We start from the raw sequence: 26,883 nt of genomic DNA, 5'->3' as shown, positions 1-26,883 counted from the left end.
TTGGTACATGAAGTCTATAACTAGGCTTATTCTATTTTGATAGAGGGCTATTTTGTAACAAATTTAACAGAACCCTTTTGACACTCCTAAAGTCAGAATTATCAATAATAGGGCCAATGTGTCAACGATGTTGTTGAATTTTCTTTCCACAAACTAGAGCTACCAACGAATGCCAACGAAACAAAAAAACAGATTCATTTTATTGGCAGCTTCTTGCATATGAAAAAGAATCATATATGAAAATTTACGAGTAAGGCCAACAAAAAAGGGCAACATCTAATGCTCTATTTCGGAATACTAAAATCAACAATAAAATCATTTATCACAACATATATCACATACGTATAAAAATTTCTATAGCTCTTCTTTTTAAAACAAATAAAAATAAATTTCTCCCTTTAAAAATACATCATGTACAATCAATTACAGATATGTGATAAAAAAATGTATACTTGATATAAGCCTGTAATAGGATGGCTGATTGTAGACGCCATAAGCATATACCCTTGGATTAAATTCGGACCCTATAATTTGTTTGTGATTTTGATACAGTAAATGTGAAGAGAATAACAATTTTTGACACGGTTCTTGGTTGCCAACACCCGCACGTCAATACACTATGTTGCAGCATTTACTAAAGTTCATTTGGAGTGATCGCTCATCCTAATTATGCTCATTATTTACATCACAGCCAGTAAACAAAACATTATTTAGTCAAGGTAAAAAAACTCAGAAATGAAATTCATTCTTCATCGGATATTAATGTAACATGTCCCTCCTCCCATTCAATGCATGATAACTTCTACCCTTCCGAGTAACTTTCTGCACTTCCGAGGAAACCTCAGCAACTAGCAATAAACTGCACTGTCTATTTGTGCTTGCACTCAACAAGACACCGAGCCTCTGTACTCTGACTCGACACTGGGTCGCTTATTCGTTTTGTTTTTTCTGAACTGTAGCAACGACGGATTTTTTATCAAGGTGTATGCAAGATTCCATTTGTTCCGTATAATCCGATACCTTTCTGTCTCCAATGCAATGCCACATTCATTGTCCCCTAATAATGACTGGCTGCTGTTGGAGCGAAAATTTCCGATATTTTCTGAAATAAGCAGAATAGAGAATAGAGTGTAAAAAAGGACGATTTTTAACAAACGATACCTATACTGTAAATGTTTCAATTGTGACCGAGTGAAGGACGAATCAAACCCGTTCATAACTTCTAAAAACATTCGGTTAAGGGCAGCTAGTGCAACAAGAACATCTCAGTAGCTGGTAGACCAGCCCTATGTCACAAACTTAAAAGTACTAGCTTCATCCTACCTGCATTGGATGACGTCTTGCAGTCAACCGATTCATTCAAAATATCCAAGAATACTCTCAAAACAGGGTTGGCAAGTGTATGCTCAATGTGTATGCAGCCTATATAGGCATAATAACCTAGGAAAGAAAACATCACATCATGATGGATTGGTTTAGCATTTTGCAAAAATTGTCCCACAAACCACTTTCTAAGGATAACACCCAGACTGAAAAGTGCTTTCTATAGTGAAATACAGAAGACAGGCAACAGAACGGCATTCTATGCTCTAACTTAGCTATAAGCAGGGACAGATTTAGCGGAGGGGGTGTAGGGGGTGCGACATTCCCCCCAATATTTCTCTGTCCTTTGATAAATCGTTTTTTAGTAATCAGTAGTAACAAAATAACGTCAAGATTTTACTTTATTTATCTTCTTTATCTCAAAGTTAAAAACTGAATTCTAAAAATGGGCGTTTCCATCATTTTTCCAGTGATCTGAAGGGTGTGGCTAATGTTATAACGCTATTTGTTTCTGCTATTTCAGTGTGTAATAAGAATTTCAAGACCCTAAATAAGCCTGCCTATTTTAATTCTCGTGATTTAATTGCCTTGTACTTTCAAATATCTCAAAAAAACTGTGATATCTGACATAGGTAGGGCAGTGTCAAGAAAATTTTACTACAGTGGCCTAGATATAAGAAACTGCCACCAAAATGCATAACAACTGATTTCACTGCATGCATCGTGTTTTTAAAAGAAACAAGATAATAAAGTTTGTATTAGCTAAGTGTGGGGTACCTGGATCGATAACTTCAAAGGAACTTGGAAGTATACTTTTCTGGACCCTTTCAAGGAACATTACTCCAACAACAACACTTTTCAAAATGCGGAGCAAGCATGACAGGAAGCCGAGAAATATGTTGAAGAAGAACAAGTAATACGACACGATATTAAACACTTTCCTACAAAGCAAAAAAGCAACATTTTACATGCTATTAAATTTTCATATTATTTTATACAAAATATGGTATATCTATATTTAAATGTAGTTCTGGCTTGATGATAGGTTGCTGTGTAATGTATGTAATATATCTTTATCTGGTTTATTTGATTACGAATTAAATTACTAATAATTGGTTTGATGGAAATTCGGGTTTAATAAATTACTAAATTTAAGATTATTCTTGTTTTTATATTCTTAATTTCAGAATTTTTCAAGTTGAACTTTTTTAAAGAGAGGGATATCGTTGTAAAATAATTTTTTTATATTTATTATTAGCATCGCGCAGTAAACTTTGTAAGATGCTAATGAAATATTTCAAAACGTGGCTTCAGTTAGGTATCATCGTTGAAACATAATAAATGTAAATCAAACGGTTCAAACATGTAAATTGAATACCTGTTTGTTATTGCTATGATTTTACCCTTTTTGAACAGAAAGCAGTATCTTGCTATGATCCTTTCCGCAAGGAAAATGCAAACTGTAATAAGCAATGCAGGCCTGCAAAAAACGATGATAGCATTATAACAACGATTATTGTAAAGTTCATCAAAATGGTTAGTGACAAACAAACAGTACATTCTTCTTGGAGCCAATGCTATAAAAGATATCTTGAGGTGCTACAGAAATACACGTCGATAAATACATATTCAATATGAATAAAAGCAGCTTTCTAATCAAAATAATAAACTTTGCGTCACTAAATTCTAATAATAAGGAAATGTTAAATTTGTGTTTCATACACACCATACTTTGTAGAATGCTTGTATCAGGACTGAAGATGTTCCATGAAACAGTGGATAGAAAATTAGCGAAGATGTCAATCCAAGAAGAAGCCAAAAAACGATTGAAAATATCCAGTAACCTGATAAGGAAAACTTATTTTAAAAAAATCAACAATAGGCATTCTGTTGCCAAATATTGCAGGCAGTTTAGTTTAAAAATTGAATCAATTAACAGGCAATGACACCACCATGGGTATTCTTCTTTGTCACAAATGTTCCCTGGGTACTTATAACTATTGTTCAAAACAGTTATCAATTGACGATCAATAAGCAGATGTTGGGAAACACAGATGTAACGTTTTAACATTAGTAAACTTCAGTAATTATTATTATTATGTTCAGCTAGATCTTTGATTATGTTGCGTGTTAATGTCACATGTTTGTTTGTCGCGCTGTTGTGTTAGTAACTCCCTTTCCGGGAAATGTGCGTCACTGTCATCGTGTTGTGTGATGTTTCACAGTGTTCCTTTGTTGTGCTTTAATATAATGTAATCCTACTTAGAAAAGTTTAGTCTTACTGTTTTGACAATAGAGATAACATCAGATAACGAGTATCTCTTGTGTGCTATCTACTTGGGGCTAGGCCCGTTGGCCTAGCCCATCGCTCAGCCAACGAACTGATACTTCACCGTCGTAAGAAGAACCCTATCGTTACACAGAGGCAGACAGTGCCATGTTATCAATGCTGTTAAGCTAGACCTGTTCCTAGTTCTACTTGCTCAGATTGACAACCACTTAGAAATACATCAATATAACCAATATTTCTTTAACGTGTTCTATGCAAGTAGTCCTCAATTCGAGTTCGGAAAAGATTGGATATATAAACTATACTGCTGGTGAAGTCCCATTAAAGTGTTCTGCAGATCACAGTAAATGCGACTGTTTATCTTTTTGCCTTATAAAATAAAAATTGTCATTAAAGTTGTTGAAAGATAGGCTAATTCTAGGCCCTGCAGTGAAGTGTAAAATAGTTGAAACTGCTTTACCCCAAGCAACGTAGGCAACTTGATAACCAGCATATTTCATACTTGCATCCTGTAAAAAACATGAAAACGTTTCCAATTAGAACTTGCTAGGAGTAGCCACTTGATAAAAGTTGATAAATACTTTGAAGGAAAGCCTACATAAATAAAACTCTACGGCGAATTCTTGGGACGACAGTTAGGAAACGGTGTAACTGTCCGAGAATTCGTTCTTGGAAACTGACCGTGAAGTTACGCCTGTGGTTGTCAGAAGAATTACGTTGCTGAAAATCAATTTTGTGTAGCCTGATTATGTCATAACCTTGACAAGATTAGTATTATGCCCTACAACATTTAAGCTAAAAGTAGGTACCCAATGTTTAAGTGGGCCACGGAAATTCATGAATGAAATATCTAGAACATATTTTGATCGTTTCGTTTGGTTTGCTTGACATCTAATTGGTAATTCAACTTTTCTCTAGCTTTACATAGATATATATGAATATATAGAATTCAATGGCAATTTAGAAATAAATAAACCAAAAGATATTTTAAATATGACTAACAAAAAGGACATAAACGGAGAAAACTATACCATTATAATTACAGAGGTTAGTTTTGCGGACAGAGCCATCCCAATATCTTGCCGTTCGCTTGAAACTATTCATACTTAAATATCTTCTATCTCATAACATAAACTTAGCACTGGTTCAAAGATGTGTCAATCTATTTCTCCCTTGCAGCCAATGACAGGCAACCTTGTTAGGTAGAAGCTGTTTTCCTCAAGTTACGGGCATCTTGCATTAAAAAATCAGAGCCTGCAGGGAAATATAGCTAACATATAAGCAGGTGGGTTTTATCATGAACTGATAAATACACTTCAATAAAGACCAACCGTGAGACTTGCTGGTGAGTCATTTAGCCTTTTAATTGACTCTGGCAGCCATGACCGATCGCCAACACGAAGCTTCATCAGATGACGCCTAAAGGAAAATATTAAATTTTTTATGAATAGCATAAGCAAATTAACTAATTTGACTTGATGTTTCAGATACGTTTCCAATACAAGGGGGCGTTCATTTCACATGTTTAATTTTTTTATATGTTAAAACTTTTGATATTTCCTCAACTAACTCTGACAAAATCAAGTATTATCAAAGGAAGGAAGGGAGGAGAGATAACAAAAGAGAATTTAGGGGGAATGAAGAGACGAAAAATATAAATTGATAGATCACGGTTTTTGATCGTTGCAGCTATTTAGAAAAGGGTTCACATGTTATAACCTGGTAACCATTTGGAAATTACATTTGAATTTTTGAGAGGAAATCTGCAAAAGAAGAAAGTAGATAGACTTTTATTGTGCGCAAAAATAGGAGTATTGATAAAAACGAGATGCCAACCGACCTGTACCAGCTAAGCATGTTTAAAAAAACAATGTAAGTCTTTATTGTCGACACCATGATTGAAACATAGCAACAAACTACAAGAAAACATAAGATGTTACATTTCATTTCAAATCATTCTTCGTAAATTATGAGTGTACTTTCGAACCCCTAGTTTGGTTACTTCAAATACGTAATCATATCATTTTTGGAGCTGGTCCGTTTATGACCACGCGAAGATAGAATATACAAAAATATTCATGGATGCGGGGGCTAGGTATTAACTGAAACACGTACATGTCCATATTCTAACTTGCTTGCGAGCTTCAATGACAAAGGATTGACCAAAAAATCGATTGAGGTTGCTTGAATCGATCAACGGCTCGAGTTTTGTTTCCAGTAATATCCAAGCAATTCCAAGAAGATTAACTGTGAGCTGAAAAATTGTGCACATTTTAACTACCAAGCAAGGATTAACATAAACAGTGTTAACGATTTCATTGAAGAAAGGATTGCAATAAACTGAAAGGTTTTACAATATTGTCATGGCCATGGACTTAAGAACCAGGGAAGCACCGAGAGAAATCTTATCAATACTTTTCAAAAACATCCAAATGTTAACTTCCAGCCAAAATTTCTGGCCAATTAGGATTGATCTGGCCAATAATTGATAGAATTATTTTTTACATATAGGATCATCTATAAACCCAAAAAATTTAGAGAAATAGCTTCTCAAACCAAGTCTTATCTAACCACATATTATAATAAGAAGCCTTAGAATAGAGAAACTCACAAATAAATTTATGCAACTTATTTGTTATAAACTACAAATAAAAAGAAAACGTGCTGAACTTTTGCAGAAAGAATTTCGAACTATCAGTAGAAGCAAGGGTGCTTTGTGTTTGCAATCAACTGAGCCCCTAAGAAAATTCAAACTTAACAGAGGGGGGGTAGGCGAAAAGAAAAACTATTTTTGCCAAAAGCTGACCACTAAAATAATGAAAATAGGATTTATGACGGATAAAACATAGTGTTGAATACAGGACCATTTTAATTGAGAAAACATCGAGGATTACCCTTGCGTTGCCAACTGGAATACGTAACAATGGCCTATTTATTTTCCAACCAAAGGGAATCTAAAAGGGCATCGAAATTCGTCGGGACATAGTGCCATTAACAGAAATACATAGCACATAAGCACATAAACCCTACCATGTACACAGCAACAGAAGACACCATAAACGTACATACAACTCTTGTTGAAAACTTAAATTCTAAATGTAAAAAAAATGGCGAACGTCAATTTAGAATGAAGCTAAGAAGACATTTTGGTAAGAAACGAAAATCAGAAGAGAAAATCGACTGCAAAAAGTTTGAACACCGCCATTTTCAAGCCTGATGAGAATCCTTCATTCCTTCCATGTACAATGTTGATACGTAATGTAAAGAAAATCACACAGCTTGTGCTACTTAGGTAATCACAGACAAAAATTAGGCAACAATGTAACAACATATATGCAATTATGCCACAACAGATATTTTGCAAAAATGTAATGAGAGGATTCTAAAATAATTATAATATAATATAAAATAATAAAATAATTTGCAAATGTTGTTTAAATTTGGTGCAAATGTTAAAACGCTCTGAGTTTGTAGACAAAGCATCATTAATTTGGTAACTGATATACAAAAAATGATTGATCTATTATTCAATGATTGAACTATTACAGACAGAATTCCAAGGTATCAAATTTCATATATGGAGATTAAAAAATAAATATAGAAATAATAACAAAACCGTGATTTTGACAAATATTAATGCAGAAAATTGCTGGTAATTGCTTCATGTTAATGTTTATTAATGTTCACGCTATTGTCAAACTAACAGTAAATAGTATTATCATCGTCATTATTATTAGAATACTTTAAAGGCAAATAAGAAGGCAAGGCATACCAGATTTATATAACTTTCTCTTAATAGTCTTGGTTAGCAAACCAATCAAAGATGAGTGCGAATTGACATCGAGTCTGATGAAGGAAAAAAGGCCTTTAGCATAGGCAGTATGATGCCAGAAATTTTTTATCAACGCAAATGACACCGCTTATAACAAACATATCTAAATTCTAAGACCAAAAAAGGGTAGGAGGAAAGTGTGAAATTGTTCAGCACAGCGAAAAATAGAGGCCGAAAAATTGCGGAAACATTTTGCCGGAATATTCCGGGAAAAAACCAGAGAATGAATTTGTGATTTGTGATATCTTAAAGTATAATATATGCTTTCAGCCTACGGTAAGATAATTTCCGCCTGAATGGTGACAAAACGATCGTTAAAAAGCAATGTTCTTGGTCCTAAAAGAAACGATACTTACGTGGGGTATTGCTGCTTTTTGAAAAGGGCCATCACATAGTTGTACATATAATCGTCTTTACGTGGAAGTGGCACTTCATTTTGGTTACGGAAACACTAAAAAGACCAGTAAACGGACCAAAGTCAAAGGCACTACTGTCAGGATTTCAAATGAATCTCTTTGATAATTATAAAAGGCCGATGTAAAGAGCACTTTCATGGAAAGGGCATTTTGGTCCCCCTGGCCCTCCTATCAAAGGGCAAAAGGGGCGGTTGCCCCCCCCCCCCAGCGCCCCCTCTCCGGCGTCTCTGGGTACTGATACGTTCGCCATGAAAATCTTGTTTATAAAACTCAAAAATTCAAAAAGAATGTTGCAAGATCTTTACAGCTTTCAGATAAATTTACAAGGAGTTTTCGAGTTCTTGAAGAAGTAATATAAATACATACCCTACGAGCCCGGATGGATGTAAAAATGGCACGCGAAAAATGTAACATGAGCAAAATCAGGCATATGTATTGGGGAACCTCCTTAGCCAGAACAAGAGCAAGGAGTTCCTGCAAAATAAATCGCACTTGCTATCACGGGGAACGTGAACCGGCTTCTAATACAGAAAAAGGCTCCAATGGCAAGAATTCATTAAATCACAAGAAACATCGTTGCCAAAAATAAACCATAACTTCGATCCTTTGTTTATTAGCCGCTCTGTCGTCTACGTTCTATGGCTGTAAGTCGACAACACAGATCACTTGAATCTACAATTCTATTTGCCATTATCGTCTGCTTTACTCTACAAGGCTACATGGAGACTGGTAAGACTCAAATATGAATCCAGAATGATAGACAAAATCAAATGACGTAATTCGAAAGATTCTTCTAAACCCAGCGCCGACATACGCTGGCAGACAAAACGACGAATTTTGAAGATAAATACACACTGCATCTCGCAAGGTAATTAAAAAATAGAGCAGGATAATAACAGCATTTAAAATACGAAACCTTTTTGTCCTCGTAGCAGTTCCGGAATAGCTTTGATATCTTGTAACAAAATAAGGAAAACCTAAAAGGAAACGAAAAATTCAAACAAAAGTGGCAAAGTCGATGTTTTATTTTCAGCAATGTTATTATGATCACAGTAGAGATGGTTGTTTGACTTTGAATTGCTGTATGGTTCAATCTTATAGATGATAACTTCTGCTTCACGGAAGGTTCATTTATAAACAAAATTATGGCGTGAAACCTGCAGTATTCAAGGTTTTTAAGGGCTGAAAAGTTTTCATTTGTCATACAAAAACACAAAACAATGAACTCAAAGAATCCCTGGGTGACCAGATAAAAAATTGAAACATACCAAGTAGCACTGAATATAAAGCCAAAAGTTGATCCAAGGGTACGATGTCTTGTACCAATACACACAAACAAGGGATAAGCACCAGTTGCTAGCAAAATTGTTGCAATCATCTTGAAAAATACTAAATGAAAAACAAAGAAATAATTCACAGTCAGAATGATATACCTAATGGGTTTGATTGAAGGAATGCAAACTCAGATAAACTAATTTTTTCAGTAAGGGCAATGCTACGAAAAAATTTTGCGCGTTGAAGATCCCCAGATTTGCAGGTTGTTACTGTTGTTACAATTACCTTTCCTCGGATGTTACTGTTGGAAAAATACAAAATGGCCTAGCTTCTTCCAGTGAAATCTTGAGACATTTGAGAATATACATTCAATTTAAGGCAGGAATAGAGATGGATGAAATTCTTCATTAAATAAACTGATATATCTTCAAAGTTTGAAATATTGAAACACCCCTTTGGGCTATGCCCCAGATAGAGTTAGGGTTAAAGTTAGGGTTAGGTATAGGTTAGGGTTGGGTTAGGATTGGGTTAGGTATAGGGTTAGGGGCCCAGAGTGCTTCAGATACCCTAGGAGCTCCCAAAGTACTCAAAACCATGAAATGAGTTTGGTTTTTCTTGCATAGTTTTCCCCCATGCTGGAAGATATAATCAAGGGTGATTGGGCGAAAAGAAAACATACTTTGCACATTTGCAATTCTTTAGTTTTGCCGTTCAAAATCAATGAAAAAAACCAATTCTTCCTTGTATTTTTCACATAATGCATCAAATTTCCCAACATTTTTGGAAAAATATCTGGTGTATCCATTTACTCCCTTGAAACCTATTCTGTTTTCATATGAAACGATAAAGGGTAACATCTAACTGATAGATACAATATGTCATACAACATAATTTGCAAAGATCCAAGAATGTTATGGAATCAAAACAAAAAAACTGGCCAAGAAATGAAAAATAATATCTGTAGTATCTACCTAATACTTGCTAATAAAATAAGAAAAAAGTACACCCCGTTCTTCATTTTGGAGTAGGGACTTTCTAATCAATGCAGATTCTTCTTTTAGGCAGTAACAAAGGAAATGTTTTTTTTCTTTTTTAAGATAAAAAATTAATCTAAATATCATGAATTATTCTATTTTTGAAATTTTTTAGTACTATTTGCATGTAAGATACTTTCATTTTTGGGCAATTTCCCTATGAATTTTTGACACTGCCTTATTTGCATGTTCAAATGTTCCTTCTTTTGCTTGGCACCTTCTGCAGGGGGAATTGTTGCATTTGCCTTCGTACATGTTTAGGTCTTGAGGCCTTAAGAATGTTTATGGCTGATGTTTTTTGAATTTTTTGGCAGACAATATTTTGCAAAAATTCATAGAAATACTGTATGTACTTTTTTAATAGCAAAAGGTTTTACGAAGCCTTTCAAAATTTATTGTATACGATGTCTTCAAAAGTTTTCCCAATTCTTTTTTAATGTAAATGTAATTTGATTCAAAATCAAATACACCAAAGTTTTAGTAACAGCAAATCAACTCTTTCTTTTACCAAACTAGCTAATCTTTATTTGTCCTAATTTTGTTTTGTTGCATGCTGTTATATATATATTTTTCTAAGTGTTGATGTTCTTGATACTTTCTGTAATGGCAGGTCAATGGAGGCAATATCAAAAGTAATTTTTCAGGAACTTACTATTTACATATGAAGGTGAAGACTTGATGATCTTTGCAATAGAACTGCCAAGAACTGACTGGGCATCATTGAATATGATTGATATACAGTAGGAGGTTGTTACACCAAAGGCTAAAGAGTAAGCCAAACGGTTCTCATAGCCATCCAGAAGATTGAGTGGACTAAAACATCATAAAGTAATCAAAATTGAGCTTTAAAAGTCTTGCAATAGAAATCAAGAGACAGGGATATAAAAAAAAATTCTGCTATTACCAATGATGTCTTGTCACAAATGCCAAAACTGAAGGTGGAGAATATTTGATTATGAAAGAATTATGATTAAAATATCATATATCAGAAGAATCAAATAAAAGCAAATCAAGCAAATTAAGAGGTTATGAAAGTTTTTGTCTCAACTAACCTTGTATTTTTGTCTAAACTACATGGACTGTCTTAACTTGAATGCCAATTCACTGCAATCTCATAGACTTTTATCAAAAACAGGAAAGTCAATATTCTTAATATTATAAAAAAGATTCACATAAATAGAAGTTAGAATACTACTTTCACTATGTCTTTCTTTGTCACCGAACTTGTTATTTGTCTTGTGAAAGTTTATATTGTACTCTACCTATCCCTACAAAGAAAAAGTGATACACTAATTGAAAAAAGAAAAGCTCTCCATAACTCACACAACAAGACCAGGCCTTCCATTGCAGCAACTCAGCTTGAATGCTGAACGATGCTCCAAGAATGACATCAAAGTTAAGAATATTATCTGCAGGAAAACAAAGACAACAAAATCAGGGACAGGCTACCCTGTGTTGATCCTACCCTTGAAAAAACCTAGCTATTTGGGAGAGAAACTTAAAACAAGAAATTACATCTTCCTCTGATGGCCTCTTTGTTGCAATACATATAAAGCATGCTTTCAGTTTTCATTCATAAGCAAATTTTGACAACAAAGAGATGTAGCAATCAAAAAACACATTAAATGGTATCAGCTGCTACCATCTCAAAAAACAGATGGTTCCTCCATAATTGTTCAATAATTGTACTATGGTTCCTTCATTTATGGAATATAGAAAGAAAATGATACATTGCAAAAATCACAGTGCAGCAGCTCAAATGCACAAAAGTGTTCCTTCCCAACCAACAGTTGAATTTTTAAAGGTACCATCAAGAGCTCTTCTCTGCTACACAGATAAAGCCAATTTTTATTTTAAAACTACAACCAAGCACAAGAAGTGTACCAGTTAAATGTAGGTGTTTTAGGGCACAGCAGTTGCCTCCTTGCCATGACAAAAATTCCCACTGCAACACCTGAATATGTCCAGGTCTCTAGAGGTGTTGAATATGTAATAAAATAATTATACTACTTACGGAGGCAATACACAATGTCCCCAATATTAATGCATTCATATTTGACTGGACTGCATCACATGTCAGTATATCCATTGAGTCTTCTTGCACTGTCTTTCCGAGGCTACAAAATACAAAGGTAAGAAGGGCAAACTATCTCCAAACACGTTTTTTACCAAGTGCTGATAGGAGGGTCAGCCGGGGCAGTAATTTTTTTGTTTTTCAATGACATGTATCATTGCAGGTAAGGCTTTATCCAATAAGGGCCAAAAAAGGTCAAAAATTGAATATTGAAGTATTTAAAGGTACTTTTGTGTTGTTTATGTTTAAAACTTTTTTTCAACCATCTCAAAAGAAGGCTAGCAAAGTGGGTCTGTCGAAATAATAAGGAACCATGGCTTTAACATATCATGCTTTAATCATGACCCAGGGAGGACTGAATGACTTGGATGTGCCGTATATTGAAAGCAATATACGCTTGCTAAAAAGATTGACTTTAGAATTTGAATCTGTAAAAATTTGAACAAAATAAATCAGAGAGAGAGGGGTCAGGAATTGAATAACTTTTAATTTCCACATAGCTAAATTTTTTGATGATTTTGTCTTAATTTGTAACACCTTTTTGTACCTTTTTTGTATGAAAAGAACCCCCAGGCAAATGTTTTGTTAAAAAGATTAGGGGGCCCAGCATTGATTATGCCCTAGGGCCCATCCGACCTAACAACGGCTTTGCTAAGGGTGCACCCAAAAACTAGATCTATTAAATAATAAAATGAAATGCTGATAGTGCTGGCACACCTGGGGTTTTATGATGGTTTTTGCACACCTGCACCTGAAGTGAAGGGCTGTTTAAATGCACTCAAGATCTTGAAATGCTTATCAAAATCAGCCATTTTACCCCTCCCCCCCTCTTATTTTATTAGTCCTCTCCGTTGTGCCAATTCACACAGAGATAATTTTTTATTACTATTCAAAAATTATTTCTCGATTACCTCTAAATGCAACCTCTAATGGACTTTGTTTTCAGTAATTACTCTTCATAATACAATTGGCTCTAAAGAACACAACCAAAATCCAGGGCTGTCACTATAGGGGAGCATGCAGGGGTTATGACTTGGAAAAAAATTTGTTGCAAAAATGAGGAGTTTTCTGCCATCTAAGAGTACCTTGTCAGCAAATTTCAAGCTTTTTGGCAAATAAACGATGGTTCACCCACTTTGTTAGCAAATTTGACCTGAAATTTGACCTCCAGCGTGACAGCCTTGTTAGAATATACAAAAAATAGAGCTATTGTTTAGTTACGAACAATGACGTTTACTTCCGCTTTTATTGCACGCTGTCATGCTGTGAGCTGTAAGATGATACTTCGTCTAAGTTTTCGTTCGAGTTGTAATCGCCGTTATGTTATGGATGAATTTATCTTAAATCGCTTGTTTCTGTGCGTAAAACTCCTGATTTTAACAAGCCTTGCCCAAACCCTATAAAAATATCTTTCTATTTCTTACCTTTTTAGCATCCACAGGACTACAGGGCCAGGGGATCAGCCTCCATGTGAATGCAGAACAGTGCCAGCTAGTGTTTTTTAGAAATTTTATTGGTGAGCACCCTTATTCCTTTCACGGCCCTGCTACCAAACACCGATGTTGGAGGCTTGGTATTTGCCACTCTGCAGACTGTAGTGACTCAAAAGAAAGACCTTTCAAAATTCATTCTCAAATCTAGAATTTATCTTCTCTAAGAAACATCTGTTTGCTCAATTTCCTTTCTAAAATTAGATTAAGAGGGTAGCTCGGTAAGTATAGAATATTATATATTTTGCATTATATTTATGAGAGAGACCATTGCATTGTATTTTGCATAGTTCAACAAGAATGTCTCGTAGTCAAGAACAAGAAGCAACTCACCTCATTTTTTCAATAAAATGACGACCTTTAATCGAGTCTTTTTTAAGAAACGGGGGAACAGTCAATGCCAATCCTTATCACGCAGAAGACAGACCATTCAGCTTTCTCTAAATACAGCTTTGAAATTAGAGCTGGTGCAAAGTTCAAAGTAAACACCGCAAACACCGCATGGCTTGTTCTAGCGTGGGTCGCAGACCATATTTTCCTTCAGAATATGGTCTGCGACGCCGGCTAGGCTTGTTCACTGGAACGAGACGAGACCGTATGGTGTGGTATGGTGGGCGAATGACGACGCCGATGACGACGATAACGTCTACGTTAATGACGACGACGCAGAAGAATATGATGACTAGGGATCGGATTTCAGGGCAAAATGAGAAGGCCTTTTAGTTTAGTGCATAGTGCAAAATAAAAAAGCGTTTTAGACAAAAAAGGAGCCTTTTAGTTCACGTTATAGTGCAGAATAGTTCATAATTAGAACTGTTAGGAGTGCACCATTTTGAAAGATTGGAAGATCTGGAGGCTTTGCACGCTGGCATCTTGCAGTAGAATGTAGTGTAACTGTGTGATATGATTCCTTATGCAAATTAGGTTCTTTCGCAAGGTTTTCACCAAAGGAAATTACGTAATGAAAAACAAACAAAAAATACTCAAATCACTTGTTAGATAAAGATTAAAGTATAGCTATTTATTTTAAGACACAATCAACAGAAATCCTATCTTTTAGTTCAAGTTAGACACAAAATAGTCGTTTTAGTCAAGAACGACGGAAAACCCCTAATGACATGAACGACGACGACGAGGATGACAACGACGAGGATGACGACCATGACGAAATGACATTGATGACGCAGTTAACAACGTAGCTGTAGAGGGGTTTTCCAGAGGATTCTGAAGAGACTTTCACTGGCTTGTAAAACAATATAGCTTGATATAAACTTTTTTGAATCGTGTGACACGCTTCCTCTGTTCTAATAGAAAAAAGGTTGAAAAGTGCTAGGAGTAACTTTGAATCTTACCAGTGAAATAACCGAACATTTTAGGGGCAACGATCCAAATAGCGAAGGTGGTGTGAAGATTCATCGCCCTTTCCACTGAAAGCGCGTTTCCAACGTAGAATCCCTTTGTGGTCCATACAAAAACCAAAAAATTGGATTTTCAAGACAGCTTTTGGTACAAAATTTTAAGTAAGTAATAAGTTTCTACGAAAGTTGATAAAACAAATTAGTTTTTATGAATGAATCTCAGCAAAATTGTGATAAACTGTTCTCCTTTTTACTATACTTAAAGGAAGAGGAGTAGAACACGGCTGCATGACATTTTCATTACAAATAAATGCGATTATTTAATCAAAAGTCTATAAAGATGGAGTTTAGGGACATGGCACTTGCAAACATTAAGGACCACTTCCATAACGACGCCGGATATTTTATTTTCCGATTAAAACGAAATTATACAGGTAGTACACCATGAGCTACAACGAGAACGATATCTTGCAGACAATTCACTCTTGTGAACAACGTACGAGATTTCCACAAAACCAAATGATTTATTGGGATATTCAGATAAGCAAAAGGAATTCCACCAAGGATGTGTGTCATTTTTATGGAGTGACTTACATTTTTAGAAATCTCGATCATTTTTAGAAAAAAATCCACACACCAAGAAAGCTGCGTGAAAAACAACTGAATTTAAACAGACACCTGAATTGAATTATTTGTTAATGATGATTTTTGTGGGCCTCGCGAAGAGCAACGCACTCAAACCGACGACCAACGCGCTAATTATCTCGTGCTCTAGGGTTTTTGAAGTATGCCAAAAAAAAACCTACCTTAGGATACTTGAATCAAAATGTATCTCAAGGATTTTCCATGTCCTTTAGATAAACCTGTAGACAGCGATGAAAGATGAAGACACTCAGGACCAAAATTAGCTTTTAAGTCTTATCATAAATTGAAATAAAGTTAGACATAGCTAATTACATAGACTGGAAAATGAAACGATACGTGACAAAACATGCAATGCCAACATACATACAGGAAACTGAAGGAAAATATACTGTAAAACAGCATTACAAAGCTTTATAAGAATTCATTATGCATAAGCAATAAATAGTTACAAGGAGCTAGCTAGACACTTTGCATCCGCTTAATTCCATAATGACATCATGCTACAGGTAATGAAACCGAGGGCCCTGTTCGTCAAAGCTTAGGTTGCAATAGGATCTTCTGAATGTCATCAAAACTTTGTTTCAACGATTCTCCGAAGCGACCCGCATTAGTCTCTGGGTTGGAATTGAACGCTGCAACCGCAAAATTGAGTTGTTTTTCTAATGGGTTATAGCAAACGCCATAGCCATCCGGAACGACGGGACCAAAACACAAAACAGTGTCGTGCGGTGATGGTACCTTTAAAAAGAAGATTTTTTTAATGCACAAAATCTGGCTATATCGGTCATATAATCATGAAGAAAAGGGACTTGGTTAGACTTTGGTTATACTTAACAATTATTGAACACACAGTATAGCAATTACTGTACCTGTGGGACTATTCACTGACACAGAGGCAAAATTATAAGCTTACATTTGTAAGAACATAGTAAGAAGATAATATAAAAGGGAAGACAGGAAGGAACAGGCAAGAAAAAAAGCAAAAATTAGCAATGAGCAAAAATAGGCAGACGACGAAACAGGGTTTGACAAATTTGAATTCAGTTGGGAAATTCAAACGACTGACAGAAGGACATAGGACTTCATTGTCAATCTTTAGAACTAAGAATAAGATAGAAAACTGAAAGTAAGCTTCGACCAAAAAATCAAGGATCTTACAGTCAGCTCCAACCAGGAATCGAGAGTCTTCAACATAATACTGGAGCGATCATTCTCCAGTATTGGTGCAAGTTTATGCTTTATGCATGAAATAGTTTATATTTTTCCATGATCTTTAAAGCATCATTAACTTGCTATTAGGAGCATATTTTTAACTTTGTTACAATACCTAAAATACATTTTATCCTTATGCATTTGCAACACGATTCTTATAAATGGGAAAATAGGTTTTTACCATATTTAAAAATGCAGAAATAAAAAAGATCAATTTTAGAAAGTACAGGCGCGTGTTTACGTAGTTCATATCCACAGACCTTGGTTTTTGCCAATGTTATATATTTAGTTAAAATTTACTATATAGAAAAAATCTGACGCCCTTGCCAACACCATTTTTGAGGGTTTAATATCAACAAATTATTAACCTACAGGGAAAACGTATAAACAATCGAGAATTCGGTAAATATAAATAGCAAGCACATAAGTATATTAGTAGCAAGCAAAAAATCAACTGACGAGCTTGCAAGCAGTTTAATTTTCCGTGCCCGAGTGTCAAGAATGAAAATATTAAAGAACATTAAGTTGAATAAATTCTCACCTGACTGGTCGATAATTTGAAGTGTAAACTGTAATTATACGCTTTATCTCTGAATATTTCAGGTATTTTCATTCCAGACTCCATGCAAATTAATTTCAAACCAAGCAAATGACGGTCTACACCTTGACCATTAATTGCCTTGAAAATAAAAAAACAAAATTGTAAATAAAAATTGCTATTATTGTATTGAGACTGAATTATCGATTGAGCAACCTGTACAGTCATTAGCTCGCTTATCAGCTGGGCGTATTTTGATCCATAGCAGGATATGTATATTTCTTAGCTAAGAGTTTTTGATAAGTATTATCACATTTTATACTCAAAGTGACAGATGAAAAGCTTTAGTATGTAAAATGTTTGATTTTTTAAAAGCCATTTTCAAATTCTGTACCGCCAAATAATGGTTTGGAAATTATTTGAAAACAATCTTTTCGTGGTAAAAACTCTTCAGAGTATAAAACTTCAGAACATAGATCGAAAACTCTACGCTAGGAAATATATATACCTAGTTGTGGATCGAATTAGGCCAATCAGAAACCCGAGCACATGACTGTTGAGGTTGCCTAATCAGTGCCGCTTGCTTTTTCAAAGCCATTTTTGAAATATTTAAAATTGAATGAGCGAGATTGAAATATTTAATCCTACTAAGAGCAATATGATAATTTAGCAGCCTATCGACGGTGCTGAACACGAGTTATGAACATTCAATTAACGAACATTAATACTTAGCTATTACTTCATACTGTTAGGAACGATAACAAACTTCTAGCTGGTATTGTTTAAAATTCTAACATGCACTACTGACTAAACAACGTCCCTCGCACATTGATTGAAAGAACGTTGTATATTTTCATAATATCCCACCTCTTTCGTATACTTTGCGTGACCAGCAACTGCTTTCATGAACAACTCTCTCTTCAATGCTTCCTGTTGATGAAATAGCCTTCGCTATAGACAATTTGAAATCAGACACATAAACAAAGGTGCAGGACGCCAGATGTCCAATTCGGAAGGACTTTAAAGAATTTAGAAAGTTGACAGGTCCAGAAAATTAAGGGCACATTGCTTAAACGTTTGATCATGCTCAATTTATTAAATAGGGTTGGTTTAAATTTATTATCAATCATTATTCAGATCGTTGCATAATGGAATAAAATTGTACAAAAAGGGTCTACTTAGAAATTGAAAGGGATATTTCTGCTCAGCGGGACATATTCAAGATCCAAAGGGCTTCATGTCTGTAAAGCGTAGGAAAGTCCGTTCCCTCATTACAAAATATAGCCCGTAAAGCGTAGGAGAGCCCGTTTCCTCATTACAAAATATAGCCCGTAAAGCGTAGGAGAGCCCGTTTCCTCATTACATAACATGAAAAGGCAGGAAACAAAGTGGTATTGAGTATTCACCTTTTAAAAAAAACATGTTCGGTGTCATATACCAGGAACAAATAGACCTTTTACTTTGTTGCCTGATGATCACATTGAAGCTTGAACTGTCCAGTCATATACACCAAAAAGTGTACAGCATTGCTTTAAGGCATCGAGCAATATACATATGATTATATATTGCACAAGTCAGTCACATTTCGTTACTTTACTTATATATTTATCGTTACCATCAGATACATGTATGAATTATCCCCAGCAGTTATTGTCATAACTGATAGACTAATAATTGCTTGCCATAAGCAACAAAGATAATGTAAGATTAACAGGCATACATTTGATTGGCCTGACGTCATAGCTTCACAGAACTCCTTCGCAGCAAGGGATGCTACACGGATGGTTTCTGTTCTTCCCAATCTGAATTTTCTGGTGGAAGCACTTTCATATGTTGGGGCCATTTGACCATGTAGCCTAGAGAAAATAAAGAAACAATTTAGTAACAGCAGTTGCTAACAATTACATTAGAAAAGGTGGCGGTTGGAAAATTGCAGAGATTAGGCAATTAAAATACAGAATGAATGTGATAAATGGCTATCTTTCTAATCAAATATTAAGAGTTTAAAAGGATTTAAAAACTATAAGTAAAAAACAAAAAAGAAAAGGTTAAAAAAAGTATAGATTACGTTTAATCATGTTGCAAGAAAAACATACCGGTAATAAGCCAGTTGAAGGCCGATTTGAATAAATGCATCTGGACTCATTCTGTTAGCTTTGGGTACATTCTTTCCACAGGCCATGTACTTGATTCCTTTCATGTCTACGTCATCAACAAGCCTGAGAAGAAAGACTTCATTTATAAACATGAGTCTCCGCAGGAATGAAAGCTACATGTTACATATAGGAATGAAACCTGCATGTTACATATAGGAATGAAAGCTGCATGTAACATATAGGAATGAAAGCTGCATGTTACATGTTACATATAGGAATGAAAGCTGCATGTTACATATAGGAATGAAAGTTACATGTTACATATAAAGGTAGCGTGAAACCAGAAATAGACAAAAAAGATATCAATAAAATTAGATAATGATGTAGAAAGATAAATGAAAGCAAATGACGCTTACTGGTCAATCGATTCTTTTGCTTCTTCTATTTTCTCTTCCATATCTTTTGAAAGCTTCCATTGCAATTGTTTGGGTTCTATAATTGTCCTTGCAGGCATTATTGTCTCCCCGCCCTCAAAGGTACTAGAATGTTTACAAAAATAAACAAATATTACCTCGTGCCAATATAATTTGGATTAAAAAACGCATTTACATGAGCCTTGTAAGACAATGGCCAAATGTTAAGCAAGCATGAGCTTTAAAGCAAAAAGACTAAAAAGTAGAAAGATAAGTATTATTTCATAATTTAGACTTTCTAAAAAAACCAAAGCACTAAAACGCACGTCAAAGGTAAATATATCATGTATATTAACCCATGCGTTCACAAGACAAAAAAATTTTGTCCAAAAGAGGAGAGTTTTTGAAAGTTTCCTAACCATGATCGAATGATGTGATTGCATAATGTTTGAATGGGTGGGCCTTCAGCACTGGAGTGTTCGTAGTTACAGCCAACAAGGCCATCTTCTGATACGATGAGCTATCAAAAGAATTGTAAAACAATGCAATCAATACACACCTGTTGCTATACTTTTGGTGTATTTTATGAAGCATGACATACTGCAGATCAACGACATAAATAGCAAATCTGCAAACGCATTGATAGGAAGTTTTTTACGAAAATGACACAAAATACTGATCACTGCCAATGAAAAGAATAACCACTAGCAATATTGCCGTTGACAGGAGACGCAGAAATTTTTAAGTAAAGAAGGATTGAGAATTAGTATGCAATCCTTGTGTTGTTGACATTGTTTCCTTTTCATGTCTTTATTTTATATATAACAGCATCAGGGATAGATTTAAGAGGCAAGGATGGGGTGAAGGGAAGTTTAGACAATGATTGGATTTTATGCCACACCCTTCAAGTGACAGGAAACTGAAGGAAACGGAAGGAAACGCCATGATTGAAATACCGACGAATACAACAATATTATGGGGTGCCGTGCCCCTATCCCTTCCGGTATCCTTGTAGATAATATTAAAAGTTTGTTTCGTTGGTCACTATACAACAAGCTGCACGATGTCGTTCAACTCTGAGACATTAAGATAACTCGCAATGCGATGTCAAATAAACAGATATGCTTGTCGTACCTGAAATGCTTTGTCAAACCAACGATTACAGCTATTGAGAGAGGATCCTCCTCCGTGCAGCATTTGATTTACTGAATTTGTCAACGTTGGATCTTCACTGACAGTTGGCGTGTTTGAAGGTGGCCCATGAGATTTGTCAAGGCAAAGAACAAATATCGATTTTATTATTCTGTCCAAGCTTCCACGGTTAATTGGATCTGAAAAATAATCTCGATATTAAAATATGATCCAAACTTTGATTCAATTAAAAAAGGCAGACTAAATAGCCAAAAAACTAAAAACTCGTTGCTCTCGACAGCATAAGTTTATTGTTGAAATGTTAAGGCTGTTTAGACTATTTTTGTTGTTGCTAAACCGATACTTGGACAGTTGAGATAAGGGTTGAACAGCTTTCCTGTGTACTCTAATTTAATTTCAAACTGAGAACTGTAAAAATTCTACAATCATGAAAGTCTACAAAAGATTTAGCATATTGTTTTGGTATATATCATCGCAGCGGCAGAAACCAGAACTTGAAATGATATCCAAAAGGGAAGTCATAGGGTACATGGATTAAGTAAAGCAGAGAAAAGAGAGTAAATTTATGGAGAAATGAGAGTAATGCAGGAAACAGAGAATGGTACCTGCACTTGATTTGTCATATGTCTTTCTCAAAGCCCGAAAGACGTCTCCAGCGGTGGATCCTCAAGAAAGGAGACATTTTACAGCAAAAGCAACAAAGAAAACAGATCATTTCAACTGAAAACCAGACGTACGCACGTTACAGTGAGGCTTCCCATTTTCCAACGAATAGAGCAATCAAAAAGGTTAATAATTGCGTGTTAGAGAAGACGGGTTGCAAAAGGAAAACCTTAGAATATTACAAAGTGTTAGGGCAATCATATGACGATTTGAATAGGTTTTATCTGCTCCATTCTCGAGCTTCTCGAGCAGATAAAAATAATTCATTAGTTCTCATTTGTTCTTCAAATTGCTCGTTGAAAAATTGACAACTGCAGAGAACAGGATTGCAGAGAGAGAAAGGTGACTCATGAGAAGATATATGGGGTATAGAGAGAGAAATTTTGTTTGTTTGCATGGATATAATCTGCAAAAAGGTAACATGTTAAAAAGATGAAGGACAGGAGAGAGATTAAGATGAAAGTAAGATTATCAATAAAAGGGAGAGTCTTAAGTTAATGCCATCATACATAAAATGCTGTAATAGGAATAACTTTTATAAACCCCTAAATAATAGCTATGATGTTTCTCACATTGAAAGCTTTTTAGTCTCTTTCTATCTTGAGTATGAAAAACATAAACGAAGTTTATTAGTATAAAAGTATCATGAATACTTCCTTTTCTAATTAAAAAAAATAAGTCTTAGATATTTTACAGAAATTCTTGTAAACTACCAAAAAAAGATATTTTTGGTTTATCTCAATATTATGTCTGGTAGATTCCATGTTCATTTTCCATATTATACATGCAATACGCTCAACTCCTAGTCACATTTTTGCACTTGTCTCTAATACAGCAAAATATTTATATTACATATTGTATGAAATCTATACTGAGTTTCAATAGCATAATGTTTCTGGATGAGCTGGTAATAATTGGTTGTTGTGATCATGTTCAAAAATTTCATTATTGGACAAATAGAACTGAAATTTTTGCAAACTTCTCCAATACCTCATCTCAAGAATTTTAAGAGAGTTAGAGATTAGCAAGTCCAAGGCAAATCCAATTTGTATATTAATAAAGTTTTAGAATTACTATCTAGTAAGCCACCATACAGCATGGAAGTAGACTCCAAATCTCAATAGAGCATTATTGTAAAGTCAGTCCCTATCTGCGTAAAACATTGTGTGCTCTATCATCACAGATATTCTATACATCAGGTGAACAAAATGTGCTGCTAACCTCTTTTCAGTTTTCTGTATGTTTTTCCCCAAATTCTTCTTTCTGCTGTTGTAAGAACCCCAATTGCAGGATAATCGGAGCTTGCATTTGATATTTTATCAATTGCATCTAGTTGGCCTAGCAACTCGCTTTCTGATAATGGCTCTTCACCTTTGTATACATCCATTTCAAATGCCTAAGACGAAAAAGCAGAAGTAGCTAATAAATAAAGTTCAAATTCAAGGAAAAGTGGCAAGATGATTTAGGGTTTTAAAAAAGATAAGATTTTTAGTATCTTTGATTTTTATGAGATGCTAAAAAGGTAAAACATATGAAAACCAAGTACGAATGCATAAAATGATGTACCCTTGGGAAATTTCACTTTCCAGATCCCTCAAAAGGAGGGGGACTGGGGGCAATAACTGCAAAACTCTTTCCTTCATAACAAAGTAACAGAGAGGTTACTTTTCCCTGAGCACCCCTCTCTTTCTTTCCCCCTCCCCATTGCATATGAATCTTGCAACCATTCTGCTTCTTCTTCTTGCTTCTTCACTGCTTCTTATAGCGTTAATAAGATATCACTGATAGGAACCTAAGCTCTCAAGAAGAATATTTTTCAGAGAGGATTTTGTTATAAATTTGGGCACAAAAGGACTATTAGCTCAACCAGATTGATAGACCTTTCAATTCTATTCGCATGCTTGATATTTCCAGTACTTTTTACTGAACATAGTAAGGCAAACTACCAAACTAAATGAAATCAACTACCTGTTAGTTACTGCTATGTATATAGTCTTGAGCATTCTTTAGAAACTGATACGATGAAATTAATTTTTTAACATCAATTGATACATACAAAATTTTTTACAAATTCTGCCTAAATAAGTTATCTATTTTCTGTCATCTAGCATACCTGATTGTTAGACATGACAATAATATGCCTTGATTGATAACTTGGTGTGGTTATTGTGAAATCTGTTGTTGGATGTGGAATTCGACATATTGAAAGGAGCTTGTTGTATTGAACCATGGTCACTGGATCTTTTCCTTGCATGTCAACTGGAAGCTGTTCACTGTGAAATAAAGATAGCAGGTGGTTTTTTTAACCATAATTGCAAAATATGATAACATTAATCACAAGCAATAATTTTTGGCTTAGTACGATAATCAAGAAAAAAATACCATGGTTTAAGAATTACACTATTTTATTGAGGTGTATGTTGCATCCCAAACAAAAATTAAGCTTGGCAGACTAACTTGATCATAATATAAAAAATCTGGTTGAAAATGAAATCTAATCAATTAAGCTTGTTTATACATTTTAAATGTGGATTAAAATGGATCAGGATTATACATGGATTTGTTACCATTCACTGCGTTTTTTCCTGGTGGGATGAGATAATGTAACAACCCATCAATGTTAGATCACTATCCATTAATAAAGACGTTGGATTGCAAATGTTCTAAAAATCTATGATATTCTCATCCTGACTACCCTGTTGCTTTCTTTTGCTATCCAAAAAGCAAATTCAATACAATTTCATACCATGAAGAATAAACACACGCTAATCATTAACTATGCCCTTCAATGTTTAAATCTAATTGCTATTTGAAACACAAAAGTCTAATGATTGATAAGCTTTCTAACAAACAAAGATTACAGAAAGGCAAAAGGAACATGTGAGTATGCTTTAAAATATCTAAAATATTCAATTGCAATTAAAATTGCCAAAGGAGTAAAAAAAGTGTAAATAGCTCAAATATTACCTGTCAATAAGAGATTTGAATCCAAGAACAGCCCTTATAGCTTTTGCACAATACCTTAAATGAAAATCATATTTTCAATGAAATTAACATATCAGGGCCTTATCAGATGTTTGAAAAATGAGGTTTAGATATCCAGTACATCACAACATGCTGTTTGATAAAAGAACAAAATCTTCACAACTTCAAATATTCAAGGGAGATTAGCCAAATACTGTGGGGAAATGGGTGCAGCTGGAATGTTATGGTGGCTACATGGAATGCAGACTGGGACTTTAGAAGCCAGAACAATGACTTTATAAATTCTAATTAAAAATTATCTAGTTATAGAAAAAAAAGAAACTTGCACACTTGAAATGTTCACTCATGTATGAATTAGAAGCTATCTGTAACAAATGAAATAACTGCCTCATAATATGATGACTCTACATAGGAGAATAAACCCATGGAATGACTGAAAAGGGTTTCACAGTAAACTTTTGGGAGTACCCTAAAGAAAGTGACAGGCAGTCATGTACTTTTAATATTGGTCATTAAAATATTTATAAAATCAAGAAGATAATAATAGTCTGAGTAAAATATATTTACAGAGCAGAGAACACCTACCTAAGTTGGTCTAATTTTGATGTAAATGCAATCTTAGGGAACGAGATGCCAGGGCTTGAATGGACAACAACTGGATTTTCATAGCCAAGGTAGGCAACATCATCCCACCATTCTGCTAACCAGTTTTCCATTTTATTTGCTCTACTAACAAGCTTGTCCTGAAGTGCCTCTCCGACACCACCTGGCTTCCTAAAATCATCAACAACCTCCCTAGTGCATGCATACTCATCTTCAGTCAATAAAGGTTTTACAGAAAGAAGATATTTTTCCATTGTTTGCTGCAGGGGTGGTACTGGCAAACGAGGCAGAGTCATTTCATATTTGAATGTTGAGTATTTCTTCCCAATAGCTGGTAAATGCTTTGCCAAGTTTGTCATCTTCAGTCCTGAGCTGTTTGTAGACACTGACATGACCTGGAGATAAGAAAGACAGCACCAAATTACTTAACAGTGGAAGAACAAGTAGATATTGGGTGAACAACAGAATGCAAGGTTCCAGCATAAAAAAACAGTTACACATAGACCCCAAGATTTGATATTATGCTTTGCATGTAACAGGCTAGAAATTGTTATCTACACACAAAGAAGGGGTTTGCATGCCCATTTTCACTGCCTGCCAGGCCAGTAAGTACACAGTTCTTTTTCTAAGCATTTTCCAGTCAGCTTCCACATGCATAGGGATTGCCTGCATGTAGACGTATAGACAGTGGCGGATTTAAGGGGGGTTACTAGGGGCAGTTGCCCCTCTCGACAAGATGAAACAAGTAAGGTGCCCCTTTTTGGAAATTGTGCGCCCCTTTTGAAGAATGAGAATCAGGTGAAAAAGTTTCTGAGACCAATAGGTTAATTTGCTTCAAGGATTACTTCAAAGTTATGTTGTTTATTCCGAAAATGGATCTGAAATTGTTGTATACGGCGCTCTCACGTCGTCAATTTTTGAAAAATTTTCAGCGCCCCCACTACCAACTGCCCCTCCTTCAAGTTTGCTCTGGGCGCTAATCAGTAATGTACCTCTCAGGATCTGGATCCGCCCCTGCGTATAGAGGATGTTATAAAGTCTTATTTAATTTCTCCTATCTGTTAAGTCTGCACCTAGGCTTCTTCTAACAAGAGGGATGCATCCATACAGTAGATATCTACCTCTATTTAAAAAAATAACAAACGCTCATACTAAAAATTCTGGCAGAATTAGAATTCTGCTATGAATGAGATGGTTACCAACCTTCAGGCAGGATTCGCCAACCTTCCTGGCAAGCATACCAGCTCAAAATTGCAGAAAAATTCAATGAGCTGTCCACGTTTGCAGCCTGCTCTTTGAAATGTTATGATGAACTTTGTCCTCAGAGGCGTGGTAACGAGGCTGATTGTTTATCTCTTGCCATCCGAAGCCCGAAGCAGGGCAGGGGCAGGGCAGGGGCAGGGCAGGTACAGGGCAGGGGCAGGGCAATGGCAGGGTAGAGGCAGTGCAAGGGCAGGGTATGGGCAGGGAAGGACAGGGGCAGA

General features: G+C 35.2%; 2 protein-coding genes and 1 long non-coding RNA gene across 6 annotated transcripts; 1 reads left to right on the top strand and 2 right to left on the bottom strand.

The window, feature by feature from the left end:
- Window positions 1-277: 277 nt before the first annotated feature.
- On the bottom strand, window positions 278-14,332 carry LOC135693850 (stimulated by retinoic acid gene 6 protein-like). 3 transcript variants are annotated; one of them, XM_089111339.1, is made up of 20 exons: window positions 14,068-14,332; window positions 13,669-13,928; window positions 12,185-12,287; window positions 11,494-11,579; window positions 10,823-10,983; window positions 9,130-9,250; window positions 8,778-8,838; window positions 8,228-8,335; window positions 7,802-7,896; window positions 7,386-7,459; window positions 6,644-6,705; window positions 5,729-5,867; window positions 5,454-5,529; window positions 4,945-5,032; window positions 4,074-4,122; window positions 3,050-3,077; window positions 2,702-2,803; window positions 2,101-2,264; window positions 1,324-1,440; window positions 278-1,102 (listed from the first exon to the last, which is right to left on the bottom strand). In XM_089111339.1, the coding sequence occupies exons 2-20, from the start codon at window positions 13,677-13,679 to the stop codon at window positions 885-887; spliced, it is 1,863 nt and encodes a 620-aa protein (XP_088967465.1). In that variant the 5' UTR covers window positions 13,680-13,928; window positions 14,068-14,332; the 3' UTR covers window positions 278-884. The 3 variants fall into 3 exon arrangements, with proteins under 3 accessions (XP_088967465.1, XP_088967463.1, XP_088967464.1); XM_089111337.1 differs by having other exon boundaries at window positions 3,050-3,167; window positions 14,068-14,330; XM_089111338.1 differs by lacking the exon at window positions 13,669-13,928 and having other exon boundaries at window positions 3,050-3,167; window positions 14,068-14,328.
- LOC135693854 (uncharacterized) lies at window positions 8,324-10,983 on the top strand. The gene is made up of 2 exons (XR_010517045.2): window positions 8,324-8,729; window positions 10,781-10,983. It is a non-coding gene; the product is annotated as an uncharacterized LOC135693854 (long non-coding RNA).
- Window positions 14,333-15,279: 947 nt separating the features above from the next.
- On the bottom strand, window positions 15,280-26,717 carry LOC135693849 (carnitine O-acetyltransferase). 2 transcript variants are annotated; one of them, XM_065212431.2, is made up of 14 exons: window positions 26,603-26,717; window positions 25,382-25,794; window positions 24,779-24,832; window positions 23,925-24,084; window positions 23,033-23,207; window positions 21,754-21,813; window positions 21,131-21,327; window positions 20,416-20,516; window positions 20,000-20,122; window positions 19,584-19,706; window positions 19,208-19,343; window positions 18,355-18,417; window positions 17,491-17,628; window positions 15,280-16,475 (listed from the first exon to the last, which is right to left on the bottom strand). In XM_065212431.2, the coding sequence occupies exons 1-14, from the start codon at window positions 26,636-26,638 to the stop codon at window positions 16,269-16,271; spliced, it is 1,986 nt and encodes a 661-aa protein (XP_065068503.2). In that variant the 5' UTR covers window positions 26,639-26,717; the 3' UTR covers window positions 15,280-16,268. The 2 variants fall into 2 exon arrangements, with proteins under 2 accessions (XP_065068503.2, XP_065068504.2); XM_065212432.2 differs by lacking the exon at window positions 21,754-21,813.
- Between the last annotated feature and the right edge of the window lie 166 nt (window positions 26,718-26,883).

The sequence above is a fragment of the Rhopilema esculentum genome, chromosome 11, assembly GCF_057945365.1.
Source record: "Rhopilema esculentum isolate cy_ngs chromosome 11, ASM5794536v1, whole genome shotgun sequence".
Classification (NCBI taxonomy): Eukaryota; Metazoa; Cnidaria; class Scyphozoa; order Rhizostomeae; family Rhizostomatidae; genus Rhopilema; species Rhopilema esculentum.
Note: the sequence above shows the minus strand (reverse complement) of the source record. Positions and strands in the feature narration are given on the sequence as shown.